General features: G+C 45.0%; 1 protein-coding gene across 1 annotated transcript in view; it reads left to right on the top strand.

Annotated features, from left to right (window-relative positions):
• Positions 1 to 21,189, top strand: part of NRG2 (neuregulin 2) — a gene marked incomplete at its 5' end in the record, with an annotated part of 57,227 nt that overhangs the window by 23,281 nt on the left and 12,757 nt on the right. Inside the window, 2 exons of the mRNA XM_010020507.1 lie at positions 2,577 to 2,697; positions 12,141 to 12,199. Coding sequence (XP_010018809.1) covers positions 2,577 to 2,697; positions 12,141 to 12,199 — 180 coding nt within the window. The remainder of the gene's footprint in view (positions 1 to 2,576; positions 2,698 to 12,140; positions 12,200 to 21,189) is intronic.

The following is a 21,189-nucleotide window of genomic DNA, read 5'->3' on the forward strand; positions in this document are numbered from 1 at the left end:
AAGCACTCCAAACCAAAGCTTTCACAGCTCCCATGCTGTGTGCTGGCCAGGCAGTGCTCAGCGACCCTTCGAAGGGATGGTGTCTGTCTTTTGTGTCCCTGCTCCCCTCCAAGTTTCACACTTCCCTGGCAGGCTTTTGCTTGTTCTGTCACTGCTTTCAGCCCAGTCAGCTCCAAGAGAGCTCCAGGGCAAAGCAGGCAGCTTCTGCTAGTGCGGCAGCCTGCACAACCTGCAGCTTCCCATGCATATGCACAGTGAAGCCTGTGCACAGCCTGGCTCCGACTGCCTTTTGGAACACAGCCGTGTGCTGCCAGGCTTGGTTTTATTTTCATGCTCATTTTTTAAATGGCCTTTGGTGTTAAGGCTTGGTTTAAGTGGCTGGATTAAGACTAGCTAAAGGACATGCCTTGGAAAGAAAGTCCAGGTGCTATCACACCCCATTAGAGCTCCTCTGTCCTGAACCTGCAGTTCTCCACTGGCCTTAGAATAAATGTGCTACAATCCTCATAAAGGTATAAATGCTGCAGACTTGTTTCAAAGCCAGTACGATGGCTTTGGCTTCTAGTTGCCATTAATCTTCACTGGAAGGGAGCACTGAATTTCCTTACTAAAGTTTGGAAGTTTTCATATTTGAGGGTTTTTTGCAAGGACTTATTTGGTGGCTTGGCCAAATTATCTGTTCTAAAACCCAGATACACTCCAGTATGTGTATCCTGCTCTGCACATTCAGCTCCCAGCTGACTGGTGTGCCTTAGGAGGGAAGCAGCTATTTGCTGTCCCAGGGCCATGCGCATTTTCAGTCTTTACTGAAGTATTTGCCATGTCTTCTTTGCAGAGCACTTTGGGACAACTTGCTCTGCCCTGGATAACAGTGAAAAGACAACCCCAGAGGCAATGGTTATTCAAGGCAAAGCATAGAAATAGCTCTGCTTAGTGCACAACCCTGTCTCTGTCAGACAGTGGAAGGCGTTGACTTCCCTGTGGGGACAGAAGACAATAGGGTTGGGCAATGCATGGGTTCAAGCAAAAAGAACAGTAAGCTTGGCTCTGCCTTGAGCTGTGTGCAGGTAACAGTGTGGGCTACTCCTGCTGTGCACAGCCTGGTGAGCAAACTCCTCATTCACAGAGGGACAAGCCCGATGTAGTCAGATAGTACTAAAAGCAAGAAAGCCAGAACATCCTTATTTGGGTGCTCGTGCACCAAACATCGCCCAAATGTGAGAGGCTTTATGGGATGCTGGGAGCCCTCTTTTACCTATGGGAGCCTGCACATGCCTGACAGGTGCCGGGATGGAGCTTGGACTGTGAGAACAGAGACCATGGCTCTAGTGGTGGGGGGTCCAGCCTTCTTCCTCAAACCCTGTGACAATGAGCAACTGGTCTGAAGGCACCAGCGCTCTCCATGAGGCCTATTCATGCTTTGGAAAACAGGGTGCAGGAAGGTACAGCATAAAAGGCACTGGGAAATGGGTAACAGCCATGCTGCTGGAGATGTAACTGTGTAAGGACATAAGCAAGGTGGGTAGTCCAGGAAGAAGAACTATCTTTAATGAGATTAAGTATTTGGATGGAAAAAACAGATGCTTTTGAACGCCCAGCCCTTCTTTCTATTGTGTGAAGATGGGTCTGAGTTCCCCAAAGCTGGTTGGCTTTTGTAACCTGTATCAGTTGCTTTAACAGAAAGTTTTTCCCTGTCTAGAAGCCTTTGTTTTCCCATGCAGACTCTGTTCTGGGCTGTAAATTTGTCTGAATTGTTCAGACAGGAATTGCAGTGAAATTCTGCAGAGTCCTGTCAGCTTGGTTTGTAGCTTACATGGCTGGAAAGCTTTTCTCCAGAAAGCAAGCTGGATGTGGAAAAGCCTCTGTATCCCCAGGAAACTTGGTGGCTGCCTCCCTCTTAGCACAGACTGGGGCTGGCTGACTTCTACTGCTGAACTTCTGCTTGATCTGTTGAGGCAGCCCCATTGGGGCATGATAGAGAAATGCTCAGATGGGGAGGGAGAGATGGAGCTGTTTTTACGTGAGCTGGGCCTGTTACAGTGACAATGAAGGCATTTGGTTCTGTCTCTGAAAACTTCCTCCCAGAGATGTAGAGCAATGAAATATTCCCTGACTTATCTCTGGATCTTGGTTCAGTATCATGGCATAAATCAGGCCTCATCAGCATGCCACCATGACTCTGTGAGCCTGCAGTACGTGTTCTTCCTAACCTCCTGCCTGCTGGTGCAGGGTTGCATGCATGTAAAAGGGCAGGGCAAGGAGAGATGGGAAAGGGGAGCTTGTCACTGCAGCTTGCCAAAAAGATGATCTTGTCCTGACATGCTGGCTGCTTAGGGGAAGGCATGTCCTCAACTCTTCACTCAGTTGGCCACTGTTGTTGGGAAAAGAAAGGTCAAGTCACAGCCCCAGGACCTGAAGAGGCAAAGGTTGGTCTAAGGGCATAGATTCAGGTTTGTGTCTCTGGGGTTTTTACTTTGGCAAATGAACTCATTGAACATCATCTAAGAAAACAGAATTGCCCAACAAAGGAAATAACAATATGTCCTTTTTGTGTGTGTTTATTTTTGTCCCTGCAGTAACCACAACTCTCTCCTCCTGGTCCGGGCATGCTAGAAAATGCAACGAAACAGCCAAGTCCTATTGTGTTAATGGTGGGGTATGCTACTACATCGAGGGGATTAATCAACTGTCTTGCAAGTAAGTGAGTGTAGTTCTTGTGTCAATATGGAAATTACTTCGTTGGGGGAGAGGAGACCTCTGTGCAACTGCTCTGAAGTTCTTCTGGCAATTGCAGTTTGAGCTGTGCAGGTTCAGAAAGGGAGACCAGGAGTGGGGAGGAGGGGTCATAGTTCCTTTCTGTGTGTGTGCTACTGTTCACTTTTCCTGACTTTTCCTCTAAGAATGCATTTGTCCTGGCTGTTTCCTTTCCCTTTCTTCCCTTTCTCCTCTGCAGCTTCAGGGAAAGTCAGATCCCTTTTGCTTTCCCTGAGGTGGCTTTTCCCAGGGCACAGCCACCTCTCTCCTCCATGACCGGAGGGGTCCCTTGCTGAGACCTGCCTCTGACCTCTCCTATCTGCACTTCATGGGCCCAGAAGCAGGTTTAGCACATAGCTGTTCACCGCACTGTGCCACTGTGGGTTGTTTATTTCTCCCTTTCAAATGTTAAAACCTGCAAAAAACCAAACCAAAACAAACGAAAAAAAAACCCAAAAAACAAAACCCAAAACCCAATCAGGGAGACATACCAAGTTATCCTTAAAATGAAATTTCTCAGAGAGGTTGAAGTGGGGCTGCACAGTCTGAGGGATGTGGAATGGGATGTGAGACGTTTTCACCTCTGGTTCAAACCTATCACAGCCAGCAAGCCTAATAGCATCTCACAGCTCACCCTCCAAGCCTAATGGGGACTGTGAATGACAACTGCAGTCTGACTGTCCATGCTGGAGACGTAGGTACCTAAAGCATACCTATACCTGCTCCCAGGCTCCTGTGGAGTGAGTGTGAGGTGATGCCCTGGATGTGCTGAGCAGATGCAGTCAGCTTCTGAGCTCACCTGGGATCCAGAATCACTGTGCCAGCTTGGAGAAGTCCGCAGCTGACTCTTTTCTCTGTGCATGGCCCAAAGACCTCTCCATGGAGGTGCACAGCCAAAGGTATTTACATCTGTGGATGTATGTTAACCTAGTACCACTGAGTGGTGTGATGCTCACTAGACACCTCAGCTCCTCAGGCCTTGAAGGGCACGTCTGAACAGAACCATCACTGCTTCTGGAAGGGTTGTGAGCTGGATTATGTTTAGCACAATTCTTCCCTTCTCCCAACTCTTGTTTTGGCAGGGAGCAGTAATGGAAATGCATTCTGCTGAGCTCCTGTGCTCTCACTTTCCAATGCAGGATCAGCTGTGGTGAGAAGGACATAGGATAAACAGCATCTTCCAGTTCTGCCAGGCTTGCCCCTTCACACATGAAAAGAGCCAGGTAGGACAGAAATCAGATGCTGTGGTCCTCCACGTTTCCCATGTGCATGAAGTGAGAGCAGCCTTTGCATACCACAGGCTTCTATTTCAGGGTAGCTGACTCTGCCATTGGCTTCCTGGTGGCACTGTAAGTTCATCTTGCCAGAGTTCCCCATAGGAAACATGGAGGAAGCTCTGTATGGTGAATCAAGGTCACAGCCACTATTCTGGAGTGGCTGGGCAGGTCAGTTCCAGTCTTCCCATGCTGGGGAGTGCTCAACCCTTGAAGCCTGGAGGAATGTATGAATTAATATCTCTACCTCTTCAGCAACGCAATGATGCCAAAAGCATAGATCTGAAGACTATTTCTTTTGGGAAGAACTTGAATCCAGATCAAGACTTTTCAAATTGGGTCAATTTCCAATTACATCAGAAGTTACCTGAACTCCTCAGCTATGATGGTAAAGCTCCATTTTTCCTACTGAAGGATACATGTGGTAGTTATCAAGTGTCTTCAGCAGACGGACTGTTTTAACCAATGTAATTCCAGCCTTGCAAAGAAACCGTCTACCTTCAAACCAGGCTGCTATGACAGCTGATGAACAGAGGGGAGCTGACTGATGGATTCCGTTAAGATTTTATGTGCCATACAATCCAGACCTAATTATGTCATATAATTTGAAAGCCTTAATTCCTTACTTGCAGATGGTGAAATGATTTCCTTTCTGATGAGTCCCAAGATACCAATTGCTAAAATCTGACAATTGAGTGGTTGTGTATGGAAGGGCAGCAAAGTGTTAACTGAAAGGAGGTGCTTTGAAGGTCTGCACTGCCACTGTTCATCCACCAGAAATGACAGTTCTGCCTTAACAGGAACTCAGGGGTCCCAAATGCCTTCCACACAGTACAGAAACTTCTGATCTTGCTGCTTGAGGAGATATCTGGATGTTCAGTCTCCTTGAGTGTTTCTATCATCAAATCTTAGACTGAAGATAAGAAATCCTGGCTTTTGAAGTGGTCAATTTTAGAGTTTCTGGACTCTGGAAGATAATAGTTATTGAGGAACACAGAAGCATTTGAACTGGACATAATACTTCCCATAAAATGGCTTTTCCAGTAACATGGATGATTCTTGGGGAAGGCTGATGATGGATAAACAGACTTAGCATTTGTCTGCCTGCAAACTAACAGAATGCTGGAATGTTTCACAGCTGCTTTTTTACAGCAAGACAGGAGATCTGCTGCTGTGGTTTGTGAAAGGTACAGTTGTACAGATTCAGAGGAGAAACTAGAGGAGGCAAAGAGGCAGGCTTTGACCTGCATTTCTGAACTCTGTAACATGGGAGCCAGCCTTGGTCCTCCAACCACACCATGCATCTAAGACATGAGCATGGAGGAGATCAATAGGTCCTTCTGCACATAACCTCTTCAAACGTCTCAGAGATCAAACAAGAGCCACATGAGCATCTTGAGCCAGGAACAACACATATGTCCATGTCCTGTTCCTGCTTTGCTACTCTGACTAGAGACAGCAGGGCCTTGGGGGTCTTCTGGCACCATGTGCCAGCTTGAAGTCCTCCTTCACTGCGTGTTTAGTTGATTCTAGCACCCAGGCACACATTCATGTTACCAGCCTTTCCAATAGTGACTATCAGAAACTTTTAGAGTGTTCTTTACTACCTGCCACCATCCTGTAATTAGCCTTCTGGGCTGAATTTCATGGTTTGCAGCTGTCCACAAACATAGGAGATCCTTCCTGACACTCTGGAGCAAAATGAGCAGCTAGGTTGTCCAATGATTTCTTCTTCTGAAGCGGCTCATGCTTGATTTGTTACAGATATCACCTGAATTGGCACGTGGCCTTTTATTATTTTTTTTTTTAACAGAAACTTGTTCTTCCTAGTCTTTTAAATTCTGAGGAACAAACTGCCTGTAAAGCCACTTCCTCCATCCTCTTTCAACACACTTCAGCTGGACTTTGGACATTTTCTTCAAAGGGGAAAGCCCAAACAGACTTGGAGCTCTTGCAGAAATTGTCTTCTTTTGATTGTGAGCTTGCATAATATTGTCCTAAATTTGAAGTAAATTCTACACATGCTAGTGTCAAAGGAAACCCGAACATGATACAATCTGTGCCATTACCCCAACTCTGCAAACAGACCAGCTGGAAGTTAGATGGGAGAAGTGTGATTTGCCTCAGATATCCTGCAAATTGTCTGCATAAACCCAGGAAACGACTGAGCCACGCACATACAGAATTGATTCAACAGTAAATTAAAAAGCCTCAGGCTCTTGTTGACAGGAAGAATTTCTCGATCCTTCTCCAGAACATTTTGCTCAGAGAGACCTTACAAGCTGGACTGGTTTCTCACCATAACTCTAGGGGAGTGATGAGTTTGAGTAGAGCAAATTCCAGTGTCTGCCGAAGGGATGCACACAAGCACGTCTCAAGGTCTTCAGCTGGTCTGGGACACAGGAGAACAATAACTGGTTTGTTGTGTCCAGCTCAAAGTAGTGCTTGAATGGCAAACAGCCTCTGATCTTGGGTCTGCCTTGGTCCTGCAGCCCATTGGAGTTTTGGCACAACCTAGAGCAGATTGAGGCTGCTCTAATCTTTTACTGCTGGGTGCTATGCGGAATTACTCCTTTTTCCAGTTAGGTCTTGGCACATGTTATCTACAGTTGGGTCTTCCCAACCAAACAAAGAAGCAAAGCCAAATCTCATCACTGCACAGTCCTTTCTGCCCACTTAAATGAACTTCATGACTCATTTGCGGGGTGGATGTAATCGAAGTGGCTGATACCATGGGCCAAGATCTTCCAAAATTGCATGGAATCAGAAGACTTACAGCTTTACAGAGCAACATCTCCTCTTCGTGTTGGACCAGTTTTGCTTGCAATAGTGAGATTGAAGGATTTACAAATGCTGACAGATACACAGACTGTCTGGGTTTGGGCTGACAGCATTGCATTACATCAGAGAGTGAGGTCAGGGCCATGGAGGACCTCATTCAAAAAGTGAAAGTCAAGGAGAGCACAAAACCCAGAACAAAATAAAGGAGGAAAGATCAATTCAATTTTAAACTAGTTGATGTATGCATATCACCAGTTTACAAAACTACACGTTCACTTCCTGGAAGCCTCCTCCATGGATTTTGTTTCCTGCAGGTTTTCCCAGGAGATAGGAAAGATCATTCTGACAGGTTAGCAATATTGCCAGGCTGCCTACATGTTTTCAGAGCAGCATTCAAAGTGGTGAACAGGCTGATCCTGTCCTCCCTGCAGCACAGCTTGCTCAGCTCCCCTGTAAGCTATGCCACCCCTCTCGATGACTCTACTAGTAGGTCAGCACAAGCTGCACATTGCACAGACACAAGGATATCTATCTCTGCCATGGGTATATGAGCAGTTCTGTGAGGAGATATTGCAAGGTCCTTGGGAATGAAGAGCTCACAGTGCCGAGCTAGAGGTGAAAATCTCCGCATCCTGTTCCAAACCTCCTGAAACAGCACGACTCATTCATTTGGTTCTGCATGCTGTTTATAATGGGTGATGAGAGCAGGTACATTTTCAGGTTCAAGTAGCCCACCTATGCATCCTATTCAACACATCCTTTTTAGTGCATATATAACTATAGCAGACCCTTTGACACCATCAGAGTGTGGAAGCTGATCCTGCAACAGTGAGGCTCAGAGAAGACAAAAGACAACAGCATAGATCCTGCTGAGCTCCCATAGCCCAGTTGGAGCTTCACTATTGTCTTCACTGAGCTCATAGGTAGATGTCCCTGTGGTTTGGACTGTACTGTACAGCAAACATGCCTTGATTAGCTGCTCTGGATAAGGCCTCTGTGTTTATTCTGGTTGCCTTCTTTTCTTCCCATCAGCGGTTTTGTGGAGTTCAGCCTTTTGCGGCACTCCAGAGCCCGATCATCTGGGACTGGTCAGGGGACAATGACAGAACTGTCTTCTTTTTCAGCCCTTCACACAACTAAGCAACATGCTTGAAATATTTCTCCTCTTGCTTTTATCAGTGCATTGTGTCCTTTTGCTACAGCTTCTCCTTATCCTGTTATTTTGAAGCACCTGCTCGTTCACATTCTTCTGTACCATGGATTGCACTATGAGAACTACCAAATTTGGCATGCTTTAATTAAGATCTTGGGGAGCAGAGGAAATGTGCCAACCCCTGCAAGATTTAGATCAACTGCTGGGCAGAAAAAGTGTTGCTTCCAGCAGGAAACATTATGATAATGGTGTTATTAATTAATAGTAGCAAATAATAATTAACAATAATTCTTGCTCTGCCCAGATATGGGGCAAAAGGTCACAGCTTCTCAATTTACATAAAAAAGTGCTCTGCAAACAACACAGAAATGGGTCATTCAAACCATTTTGGTTTGTACTTTTCAAGCTGCTTTATTTGGCTGCATTTTACTGCATTTTTCTTTACCATGTAAATAAACTCATCTTGAATGCAAGAACAGAACCTTGTGGAAGTTTTTAATATGGAGTTGGAAAAAAAAATCTTAAGGAGCTGGTCAAAACTGAAAGAATTTGATATTTCCCAGCAACAATAGAATCTGGACAGAAAAATCTTGGCAGTCTTGGGGGTGTCCACACAGGCTAGAGAGGGGACAAGGTATTGTCTGCAAGAGGTTGGTGCAGCCTTGCATCCTCAAGATGATTCTTACAAACCCAGCTTTGTCCGCTTCCCTAGGCCTTTGAGGAAAGACATGTTTGGCCTCCAGGACACCAGTGATGTGACCAGGAAAAGGTCTTCTTTTGGAATAGTCCACCATCTGTGTAGTCTCTGCAAGAGCTTTCAAAAGGAGTAGGGACTCTGTTTTGCTGGGATAACCATCCAAAACCTCTTGAGTAGGCTCAAATGTGCAGGAAGAAGGATGCCATGATCAAAGACCACCTCATGGCTCTCGACCTTAATGAGCCTTAACTTTCAGGTCTATCCCTCAGGGCATATGCTTGGCCACTGAAGAAGAGCTGCCCAGAAGTCCTTACCACAGGTTGCAGATCCTGCATGCAGAATGGGTCCTTTCCATTGTTCTTCCTGTCCTGACAGGGAGATTCATGTGCCATGTACACTGTAAATTTCATGTCTAGAGCCATAGTAATGAGTAACAAACCATCTTCACCAGCCTACAACTATGAGACAGCTAAAAAAAAGGAACCATGAGCACTGCAGGTTTTCAAAGGTCTCCTGGTCACTGTTGATGCCAGCAACCCTGTTTATGAGGAATTAGGACCCAGGGATGCCAGAGTGTTTTGACAGCTTGTATACTAGCTTGGGAGGTGACAGAAGGTGCTCATGTTCATGAGGGTTTATTTTCTGTCACTTTTCCCACTGCTGATTCACTAGTAACTAAAGATGAAAAGCCTGAGCTGTCCTAGACACAGACAAGACTGTTGTCTACTGCCTTCTGTCTAGCAAGATCTTCTCCCCACCCACACTAGGCTGACTGCAGAGATCTGATAAAGGGCTATATGGTAGCTGTCACGGCATCAAAGCTTCTTTGGCACTTTTCTGTTTTGCTTTTACACTTCTCACCATTTTCTTTCTCTGGGTTTTTATTTCCTTCCACCATTTTGCACATCATTTTCAGTCTGTCCTTAATGGCATGCAGCTTCAGTCACAATGAAGTTCCAGCCTTGGCTGACCTCTTGCAGATGTGCACCTGAGATAGTTTTAGCTCCTTTAAGACAAAGTGCCCTTTTTGAGGTGCGTAGGACATTTGCTTCATTCAGCAGCACCAGAGACCCTTCAGAGCTCTCACAACATACGTGAAATCTCAGATCCCAGACAAATGGACAGCACATTGCAAGCTAAACTGGATACCTTTGAAGATTTTGTGGATAAGAGCGTGACTCCCTCAGTGGTGATGAATAAACTTCAAAAAAGATTGGGAAGACACCTTCTATTTTGGATGCCTCGTTCAAACCTCAATGAAATCTCTTAAGGTTGCTCCAAAGTTGTGCTTCCCTAGGGATGTCCTTGTGAGTGTGCATCACCCAGCTGCCTCAGGTGTGTGCTCTTTGACTGCCAAGAGGGCATCCTCTTCAATCCACTTTCCAGCACCAGCTTCCTCCACTTCATCACGGAGAAGGTCAACAGCCCTCATGTCTGATGGTAAACCCTTGGGCTGGGCTTTCCTTGGGAGCTGTCTGGGCTCGCTGGTACTGAAACGATGTTACTGGTATGTCTCCCTTCCCTGTGCTCCAAGATGAATGTCCAGGAATGAGAAAAGAAGGTGAATTTTGCAAGGATATCTGCCTGACCAAGGAGTGGAATTTCCAGTTTCAAAAGTTACTTGGATACCAAAAAACTGAAGTGGATGACTAGGGAGTTTAGAGGCATGGCCTCATGCAGAGCCATGCCTTTAAGTTGTCCCCAGGAAGTTCAGGGTGCACAAATAGCCCAGCACACTCCTACATGGAGGTGTTAGCACAGGTCCCAAAAAACAAATGCTATGTAGCATAGAAAACAGGTTTAGTCATGGACAGGGAGGGTGCACCAGCTTTTTTGCTCAGCACAGACCTACCAAAACAGTGAAAACCAGCAAGAAATTAAGTTCCAAAGTCATGTCAGTTATGCAGGGCCTACCAAAGCTTTCTTCTGTGAGAGGGACAGCAAGGAGGTATGTCCCCTGGACATGGGGCACCCTGTCTTGGAGAACTGGGAAATGCATTCTTTAGGGGAAAGATGGACAGGTTTGGAGCCATGGAGGTGATGAGGTGGAGGACAGTAAATGGGATGAAGAGATTATGCAGCTTTTTATTGGCTGTATCTTCTCCTTGGATTCAGAGCTGTGTCTTAAGAGGGAGGGAGTGAGTTGTGAGACAGGCAGGTAAGAGCTGTGACTTCAAGAAACCTAGGGATAACTTTGAGAGACTATCCAAATCCAAGGAGGCCAGAAGAAAAGATATGAAGGGAGGAAGAGAGATAAGTTCCTGGTGGAAAAGCATTGGACCACCCCTGGCTGAGCTCCCATCAGCTCCCAGGTTCACTCTCAGCTGCAGTGGATCACAGCACAGAGGGAGCAAGTGCTGCTGCACTGAGCATGGTCCAGCAGTTCCCACTGCACCCCTGCCTCGTCCCCGTGCTCCCCAGACCTGGCTCAGCCTGCGGGGTGGTCCGGGGAGCTTATTCAGAAGCACCTGCCTGGGGGTCCTCATCCAGAGGGCACCATCTCCACCACTACAGCATCATGCTGAAGTACAACGGGTGTCTCATGAGCTGTCACATCTCGGTCCATCACATAACTTTGAGAGTATCCTGAGAGTGCCTCGCAACTGGGCAGCAAGTGAGACCTGTTGGGTTCAGCTTTCTTCTCTGTCCCCTTCTCTCTGTTAACACAGAGACTCTGCACATGTTTCCTTTCTAACCGCAACCTTTTTCCCTGGAGCACCCTGTGGGTACTTCTGGGGTAATGATGGGAAGACGCTTGCCACATGCAACGCTCACTGTCGCCTGAGCAGCTGCTCACCACCCTGTGGCGCCTCTTGCCAGTCTTGTCTAGGTAGCAGCTCCAAGGAAAGCCTCTGAAAGTAGCAAACAGCCCATCTCAATCTTCCTGCCAGTGGGTGCTTCTAGCAGGTGAGAAGGAAACCGGCAGGCAGAGTAGGAAAGGAGGGGTTTGGCTGGCTGCTTGAAGACCCAGGCCAAAAAGTAGAGCTGGAATGCTGATGTTACAGGTGCCTGGTTAAAGCAAAATGAAGAATAAATGTACTCATAAAGCCTTTATTTTTTCCATTCATCACAATGCACTTTTTATTTCTGACCTTAGCCTCAAGAATGATGCCAGACGTGTTCTGTGATTTCTCCCCTTTTCCCCTCCAGATGTCCAAACGGATTCTTCGGACAGAGATGTTTGGAGAAACTGCCTTTGCGATTGTACATGCCAGATCCTAAGCAAAGTATGTTTGAAGACAAAAAATGCACCACACTACTTAAAACCTCCCGGGCACAGCGGTGGATGTAGAGTGGTCTAGTCAGGGATGGCTCTCTTGGTGTCAGCTTTGGGTTAGGGCTTAGGGATGCAGGTAAGGGTGAAGGCTGAGAGCAGATGGATAGGAGTCATGAAAAGGTTCAGAAGGGGCCTCAGTGCAGTCTGTTTGGGTGTCATTTTGCTATCTTGTTTCTCTCTTTCTGGTTTTCTTTCTTCCGGTAGGTGTCCGATCGAATTCACAGGAGACCGGTGTCAGCATTTCGCAATGGTCAGCTTCTCCAGTATGTCTCTTTCTACTTCTCTCTCTCCCTGGTTGTTGTAGCTCTGTGTCATGTCCTTAAAGCAGGTTCTTCTGTTCTCCAAGAGCCCTCTTCCTGTCTTGTGCACTCCCAGCTCTGTTTGGCCATAAGAGGAGCTGTGATCGTGTCCAAGAGGAGAATCAGGGCTTGTCGTTACTCCCCATTTGTTAGAATGGGTTCTGCTTTCATTTCTGATTGAACTGAACGTTGCTTACTCTTTCACACAAAATGCGAGTAAGGCACAAGTTCACGTGGTGTGCTGTGTGAGAACAGTCTGTGTGATAAGCTGTATCTGGTAGTATTGCTGTCTCAAGGTGGACTGTGTTGTGCAGTGAAAGAGACAAACATCTTCCCATGACTCTTGCGAGGGGGTATGTGAGTCTCTGAACCAACTGAGGAAATCACAGCGAGGGCTGTAATGAAATTTCCCCTGAGGTGAGGTTGCGTTTCTGTTTCCAGAAGCTAAACCAAGTACGAGCTGCTGTTCAGGTGAGATGGTTGGAGGCTGGATCCTGGAGCACACCCAGAGGTCTGGACTGGGTACATAGGTATGCCTGGAGTCCCAGAGGTCACGGTGGTGGCTGCCACTGTCTCAGGGCTTCCAGCATCTCAGTGCTATGCAGGGTATGGGCTAAATCTGCTGACTGGGCATCTCAGATTATATGCCTCCTAGACACAGAGATGTTCCTGTCTCTCCTAGGGGGCTGGACAGCCTTGCATATGGGTTATGTCTATCTACAGTGATTGATCCTTTAATCTCGTATTCAGTGCATGTAAATACTCTAAAGGCCTTCCACTTAGTCCTTCCCAGTTTCTAGTTTTCAGTTCCTATAGGCTCTAGGTGTCCAGAAATGCCTCACCTATAGACATTCATTTTGTTCAAGACAGGTAATTTTCCTGAGTCCATATTCATACAGTGTCCCAGCAGCAGTGGGACCCTGGTCTGGGTAAGGACTGACGTGAAAGGAGGTGCAGCTACCGTGCAGGAAATCAGCCACAGGGACCCTCTGTGTGCCCTACACTGCCTCTATGCTGGCTGTTTGGACCACCGCAGATGGTGGTTTTAAAAAGGCTTTTTAAATAGAGACACAAAAGAGGCTTTAATTAATGGGAACCAGACAAAAAATGCCTTTCCATTATGACTTCTTGATTGCCAGTACCCCCTTTCCCATGCTATGTAAGAAAACCTGCAGTCCTTATACTGAACTGGCAATAGCAGGAGTCTCAGTAGCACGTGCTAATAGCTGGTACGTGCTGGCATTAGTCTTCCTTCTACTAGAGAGTATACAGACAAGATGCAAATGGCCTTTGTGAGGCCCTTGGGACAGCTTGATGTTTTTACATTGCCTTTTGTTCCAAATTGGCTTCCAAAGTTGAAACCTCCATTAATGTATTCTTTCAGACTGAAACATCCAAGTAAGTTCTTTTTAAAATGACAAAACAAGATGTTCTCTTTTGATCTTTAACCTGGTGCAAAAGGGTTTCCTTTCAGACAGCAGTGGGATGCCTGCCCAGTGAAGGTGGTGTGTTTTCATGAGATGATGTCCAACAAGCTTAAACATTATTGCTACCATGCTGCAAAACCAAAATGGGTGAAAATGAGTTTTATGTCAGGAAAATCACTTTGCAGAACATTAATGGCAAGAGTAATCAGCTTGTGTTTATTCCCCAGCCTGCAGAATCCAGCTTTTTTTGGGAATGAGATTTATTTAAGTTTTATTTGTGTGTTAGAGGGCCAATGCCAGCTTTAAAACAGACACATGTACATTTCCTTACCTAAATTCTGCTTTAACCACAGGATAGTAAGGTAAAACCAGCTTAACAATCCAGGCTACCTGTCTGAACTTGGATAAAAATCATCTAAGAAGATGATTCATATGTTTTTATAGCTGTTTTCACTTTCAGGTCACAGTTGGGTAACATACCTAGCAGCAGCACCACAGAAAAGCATGCACTGAACTTGCTGTTCTTCTGAATAGGGGAGGCATTTCACTGGAGTCTGGACTGTGCAAATGCTTACTTTCTACTTTAATCAATAATTAGGGCACAGTAGAAGTTGCTGTTGCTCTATAATTCACGCAGTGCTTCATTCTAAATGGGTTCTGGCAGGTCAAAAGCTGAAATAGATTAAATGAGGTTCAGGCCTTTCCACTGAAAATAAAATAGCTCTGTCCTGATTCATGTTTTGAGAACATTTCCAGCACTTGACAGATACTTAAATAGTAAATAATGACACCTTGTTTTAAATGCATTTTAGGTATTTTAGGTTTTAAAGCCTGGATTTGAGCCTTCTGATTCTTTAACATAAATATTAAATATTACAGTGTGACTTTCAATAGATACATCCCACAACTGAGCAAGACCCTCTGCAGAATGAACTAAATTTAAGATGCTGTTCTGAAAAGATATGGCAGATACTTTGCTGTATTTGGGCCACAGATGGAGATGGTGCAGCATCCCGGCATCATGCCAGATGTTGTGTATCTTCCTTCTGGGAGCAGCTTCCTATCTCACTGATTTAAACCCTTACTCAGGTTTTGCTGAGGTAAAACTCCCCATGTTCTCTAGGAGTTCAGGCTGTCTTTGTCTGGTCAATAGGCAGATCTGGAGGTTTAATTTAATCTGCTTTTACAAAATACCTGCTACACCACTGCAATTGTGAATATGAAAATCAGATGTATTTAGATAAATTTTCTTGCATGTGATGTTTCTCTATGTTGCTGTTACAACCATATGACCAGCAAGTAACCAGTCACTGGTTGTACCTGCCAGATATTCTGGGTATATACAGAGGAACTCACTAGGAATTGTGTCATTGGGCTTATTACTGTGTTATCACAGACCTCCCAGCCTGTCCCAGCTTAGCCCTTATTAGATGGTTGGTTCCTGTCTGCTTATAAAGAGTTTACATTTTAGTTTCTTGCACTGTAATACAAATGTGATGGGAAATGTGTTGAGATACTGCAGAAAACAAAGCAAAGCATGCTAAGACTTAGGTAAGAAAATACATACAGACAACATTGCTCTGGCTTAGCAAGGTGCCACTTCTGAGCAGAGCTCTGGTACCTGTGTCAGCTCTCTAAGCCTGCCTTTACACTAGACCTGCATTAGTCTAAGCCACCCTGGTGGTCTGTTTTCTAGCAAGGCTCACACTGTCAGGAGATCTAAGGCAGCACGTTTCTTTTGTTTGGCAGTGACTAGGTATGCGTAGACAGTTGGCTACCAGCAGTCAGCAGATGAGCAATAAGCTGGTAAGCGGCAGCAGCATAGATGAGGGGCTTGGAAACACTGGTGCATAGTAATTCCCATCCCCTAAGTATGGGCAAAGTCTCACAGGAAAACTTAAAAGCTCTGTCCTGTGTATCATAGGTCAGTTTTAGGACAGTATGACAGGTAGCTTTCCCACATTCATGAAACCAGAAAACTACTACTCCAGAGGTGCTGAAGTTGATGAGTACACACTCACTGGTTTAGCTGTCAGATAGCATTTCCAGAGCCCTGGCAACATGTACCTGCAGTCACAGATTACAAGTGTCTCTGGCTGTCCATGCGCTGGTGAGAACAGAAATTGAACACATCAAACTGTTGATCCACAGCCTGAATTAATCCATAGCATTAGTACCTCAGGACCATTTTGCCTTTGCAGTCAGATCTTCATGTCTGCTGGCACACGTGGGTGAAAAGTTCAGCAATATCAGAAGAGTCAGGAACTAATATGAGATCTTCTAGTAGGTACTAGAGACTCAGTTGACAGCTATCTCCTAGGTCCAGCTTCAGAGGAACAACTATGGCTTACAGTGCGTTCCAGAAGACAGAAGCATGTCCAAAATCATCCTTGTAAGAAACCTTGTTTTTAAAACTGTGCTGGCACCTGTATTTCATAGCTGCCTGTTCTACGTACAGCTCTATCTTCATTCTTCTGCAAGAAAGTTTTCAGGTCTTTGTAAAACCCTGTTGGAAGTTTACTAATAAACCACCCAGCTTTGGGCTGGTTGTAAAGCTTTTGTAAAGCACGTTAGCAGCTATTTCACTCTTGGTGGTGCTGAAATTCTAAAAGTTAAACATTGTGAGTGAGAACATTTATTCCTTGCCTAAGTCTGCATGCTTGGATCCTTTCCACTTGCAGTTTATGGAACAATCTAGAAATTTGGGATGCATGTTTAAGTTCATGCTTGCCTCTTGTCTGTGGAATCTGAAATTTCATCTTAACTTTGCTATTTATTCATCTCCCAAAATAATTGTCACTGATCCGGAGGACAAATGTCATAACCATTCATCTTCTTGTTTAGTGAAACGTTTTAATTTTCTATTGTGTGACGTCATTACAGTTGAAGTCTGCAGCCTGCCTGTAAATATCCTGGAATAGAGATGACATTCTTATACAATGATTTCTAGCATATTCTGCATTTTTATCCCATATTTAATTCTTGGTTTCTTTACAAATTGAATTTTGCCCATTTTGTTGCAAGGTACTCAGTGTAGTCATCTGGCAACATGGAAGAGCTTGAGCTGAGATATCAGTCTTGTAGTGGCTGACTATCTGGTCAATTCTGCTTGCAGTGGACGCTGATATGAAAGCAGATCCCGAGTTCCCAGCTTGATATGTCTCCCAGGACTCCTTAACTGAGGCCATCAAAAGTTGAGTGTGGTGGGTCTGGCTCCTGATCCATTCGCTGTGTGGCAGGACATTTCCCTTGCATAGGTGTTACAGATTCCTTCCAACAACAGATGACAAGCACAGGTATTTCTGAGATGAGAACCTTCATCTGTTCTTGAGCATCCAGTGCACCGTCACTGGGCATGATCTGTGTAATGATCTCAGCAGCATGATTCCTGCCCTATCATAGCACATCTTGTGTAGATCGAATGTCTGGGTCTTCCCACCAGTCATTCTTCCCAAGGAAATTGCTCTCATGGAGCCCATCCAGCCAGAAAAGCATGAGCTTTTTCTACTTGCAAGGTCTCTATCAGGCTCACAGGGCTGGAAACAGAATTGCTTGTTCCCACAGTGGCTCACAAACTGGATCCAATGCTGCTGACTAAACCACTGTGGAAGCAGAGCAGTGGAGATTTATTGGGTGAGAGGCTCCTTATTTTTCTGACAGATGGTCCCATTCACTCTGAAGTCACCAGGGTGCAGCTGGAGGAGAGTTGGTCATCACCCTGACATGTAAAAGTGACCTTATTGACACGTGGGATTTGGACATTTGCTTCTCACACTGAGGCAAAGTACCATGTGAGCAGGGGGATAAATGTACCACTTCAAGCTGTACTGGAAAGGTCTAGATTTCAGTTTCAGCTTCTCTGTTCATTTCAATTCACTTATTCAGCAGCAGTTTCCTACCTGTTGTGATATGAAAACAAGTGGAAGAATACTTCTTTTTTTTACCTACTTCCTGTTTCCTCCTCCACCTCTTGCTCATCTGAACCCTAAAACAATATTTAGCAGCATTTTAAATTCCACAAACATTCTGCAGCCTCTTTTCAATGACACAGTAACCGCTGACCACTTAATTACAGGGCGATGACTATGCTGTGGTGTGGCTGGGTAATTACAGGGCTTTTGTGGTTTATCATAACAGGGTTATTCCTCTCCCCTTGATGGCAGGACAGGTTATCCTTTGGGATTTCTTGAAGTTAATTGCATGCTAATCCACATCAACTTGCTAACACTCTACTGTTATGTATCTGGACTCTTGAGACCTACAGATTTCTCTATTTATTTTTATTATGCAGTACTGGACAGGCTAAATGTCTGTGAAGTTTATGGAAGTTTGCTGACTTTCTGTACTTGCAGATCCCATGGATTGCACAGCCCTTAACACAAACACAGTATCCTCTGTCCCCAACATCATGGGACTGTCTTGCATTGATCCCTGTACCCCCTGGGGGAAGCCTGGAGCAGGGTCCTGCAAGTATTATTCTTGTCAGTACAATTTATTATCCAACAGTCTGTCTTGATGGTCCTCAGATGTTAATTCTCCACTTTGCTTCATGCCTTGGAACATGCTCTGTGACCCAGAGAGCTCTCTGGGGACTCAAGTGTGTTTGAGGGGAATAATGCATGCAGTAACTAAACATCTTAACAACTTCTTGGGCAACTTAAGTGCATGTGAGCACAGGGCCAGTTTTCACAACTGTTTGCTAAGGCTTTTATCCTTCTTACTCATCCTATAAATCTACAGTTCAGTGCAAGCCATCTTGTCTTGAGGTGTTACTCCTATAATAGATATTTTAGATCAAATGTTTTTGTCTGTTCATCTTTTGAAACAGGTTGTATAGAAAAACATAGATAAGGATCAAGTAAGTGTAGGGCTTTGCCTTCTGTCTGAAGATGAGACTAAAAATCCACCGCAAGGTTCGTGACAGTGGGTCCACAGAGAACCCACCCTACTGGTAACTCCTAAATCCAACTGGATTTTCTCTTTCACTCCACTTCAGCTGACTGTCAACCTTTGGGGGACTTGAGTGTAAGGTCCATGCATCACTTGACTCTTCAGCAAGCCCTGCTTTGAGCAGCTGGGTGGTACCAATCTGGGTGATGGTGCTGACCTGGATCCTACACAGATGTGCTGCAGCTGAGATGAAGAGTGTGAAAATGAAAAGATTTTGTCACCTCTATCATCTTTTCCCCTTTTACCCTTCCTCAGATCTCCCATACACACTGCCTTTCTCTCTTGGACAGCCTTCTGTCGTACACACAGTAGTTAGGTGTTTGAACAGTTCCAAACTACTGATCCAGTCTCCTGGAGGATCAGCACAGAAGAGCCTATCTTAGCTTTTAGGTACAAAAAATAATGTAAATACTGCCAAATAATGCATTAAAGAGGTCAATAGATACTGATTCCTTAACACTGATGGCTACATTAGGAAGAATGGGTTCTGTCTTAAGTCCAACTTTTTCAGAAAGGTTTGGCAGGCACATTTGGAATGAAATTTTCCAGAAAACATGTCCTCATTACAGATATTTTGGGGAGTCTCACAGCAATTCAGGGTGCTCAGCCCTCGCTCCTTGCCATGACCAGGGAGCGTGTGTAGAGTTCAGGCAGAGGTTGACGATGTGAGAAAAATAATACACCAATTTCCTCAGCCTAATGCTGCCTCACTGTAGTTTATTTGTGTGGCAGCCTCTGAATATATTGCTTCCAATGGAGCTTGTCATATGGAAGTTGGAGAGTACTCTGCCAGCACTCCTGGCATGTGTCAGTTTGCCTCTACAGATAGGATTCACCCATTTAATTTTAGTTATCCCAAAGGTTTCTTCTGCCATGAGACTGGGATACAGTGCACCTCCACATTGCAACCACCTCTGTCAGCATGCAGTGAATCACTGTCAGGAGGAACTGGAGGACTTACCTGGACCTTATGTTTCCTTCTGCATGGTTAATGGTCGTAGGGGGGACTGTTGCCCAAAGGTTTCTAGGCATCCCCAGCAGCCAGGTAGACTGCCAGTCTAACTGGGAGGGTGAGTAAAATGCAGCTTGACTAAACTGTTGCAGGACACAGTGCAGGTACCACACAGCATGCTGAGCATCTTCACCACCTAGAAGCAAATATGACCCAAGGCTTTTAAAGATGTGTTACTTCTCCTGATCAATGTCTTAAAAAGCAAAGAAGACTTCTTTCAAACATGATAGTTAGAAATGTCTCCAGACCAAAATAAAACTGTTGTCTCTAGGAGAAATTCTGATTACAAGAGCATATTTGCTACCAAGCGGTACATTGTTCATATAAAATAGGCACACTACGCAGTAAGCCATCTTTGTGAAGACGTTACCCCTCTGCTGAAGGGGTTTATACTTTCAGGCAATGTTTTTACAGAGCTGGGGTCATCTCATTAGCTTCTTGGTTGTAATTTGTTGACTATTTTTTAGTAGTCTCTTCTTTAGAGAAGAGACAAAGCCTCCAGATGCCAGCCTGCTCTTGAAGTGTCTCTTCCTTCACTGTCCCAGCACAGAAGGCTGGGAGGAACTCCTAAGAAGGGAAAAGGGGGAGTGGCTCCCTGTTCAATGTGTTCAGTTATGGGTAATACAGAAGCAATGTCTTTAGCCTGAAGTGATGATACCTGTGGATGTCAGATGCAGCAGCATAGACTGGGGTAAGGCTTCCTCTATCTGCAAAGCTACTGTTTTCTCTCCTACTCAGGGAACCTGTAGCTAAGATTCAACAAGCCAGCTGGCTGTATCTCCTCCGTGGGGTTGGGAAGCCAAAAGAAACTGGAGCTCTGATGTGAGAGGGACAGTGGGAAGGCTGACGTTCCTCAGGTTCTTCTCGCCACCTCTGTTTGCATTGACACTTCTGAGTTCGCAGAGAAAAACATGAAAATATTTTAAATTGCATCCATTTGTAGCTGTAAATCCTGGAACAGGGAGGAAATGTGGCAGTATGAGCAGTGTGCAGCTTAAGGTGGATCAATAGCATAGCCATACTGATGAAATTTAATGTATCTTTACATGCATTTGTCATAGTGCCACGTGAAACTGTGTATGTGTAATGGCAGCATGCCTTGGGAATAGGTCAAGGCTAGATGTGACAATCAAGAGGTTTATGCTGGATGTATCCTGTCCAGTTCTCTGCTGCCCACCACATTGTGTCTATGTCACTGCAATTTGTACAAAGTGACTGTGAAATGCATGGCAGAGTTTGCCATTCCTTTTGCACAACTGTGAGATGTGAAGCAGAGAGCAGCCAGGTTTTGTGGCCTTGAAATCACACAAAATTTTAACAAAACCCAATCCCAGCCAACTCCCAAGCCCAAAATCCCCCAAAGCATCAGCATTGATCTGAAGAGAAGAACCTGCTTTTGAAAACGTCTTTACATGTTCTATGATGATTAGTGCTAATTTCCACCCCCCACCTAAATTTTGAACAGAATTACAAAAGAAAGCCAATATTTCATGCAGCAAAAAAAAAAAAGCAATTCCTATGGAAAATATAGTAAAAAAATCTGGACATCTCCAAGCTGCAAATAA

The sequence above is a fragment of the Nestor notabilis genome, unplaced genomic scaffold (genome assembly GCF_000696875.1).
Source record: "Nestor notabilis isolate BGI_N333 unplaced genomic scaffold, ASM69687v1 scaffold13698, whole genome shotgun sequence".
Lineage (NCBI taxonomy): Eukaryota > Metazoa > Chordata > Aves > Psittaciformes > Psittacidae > Nestor > Nestor notabilis.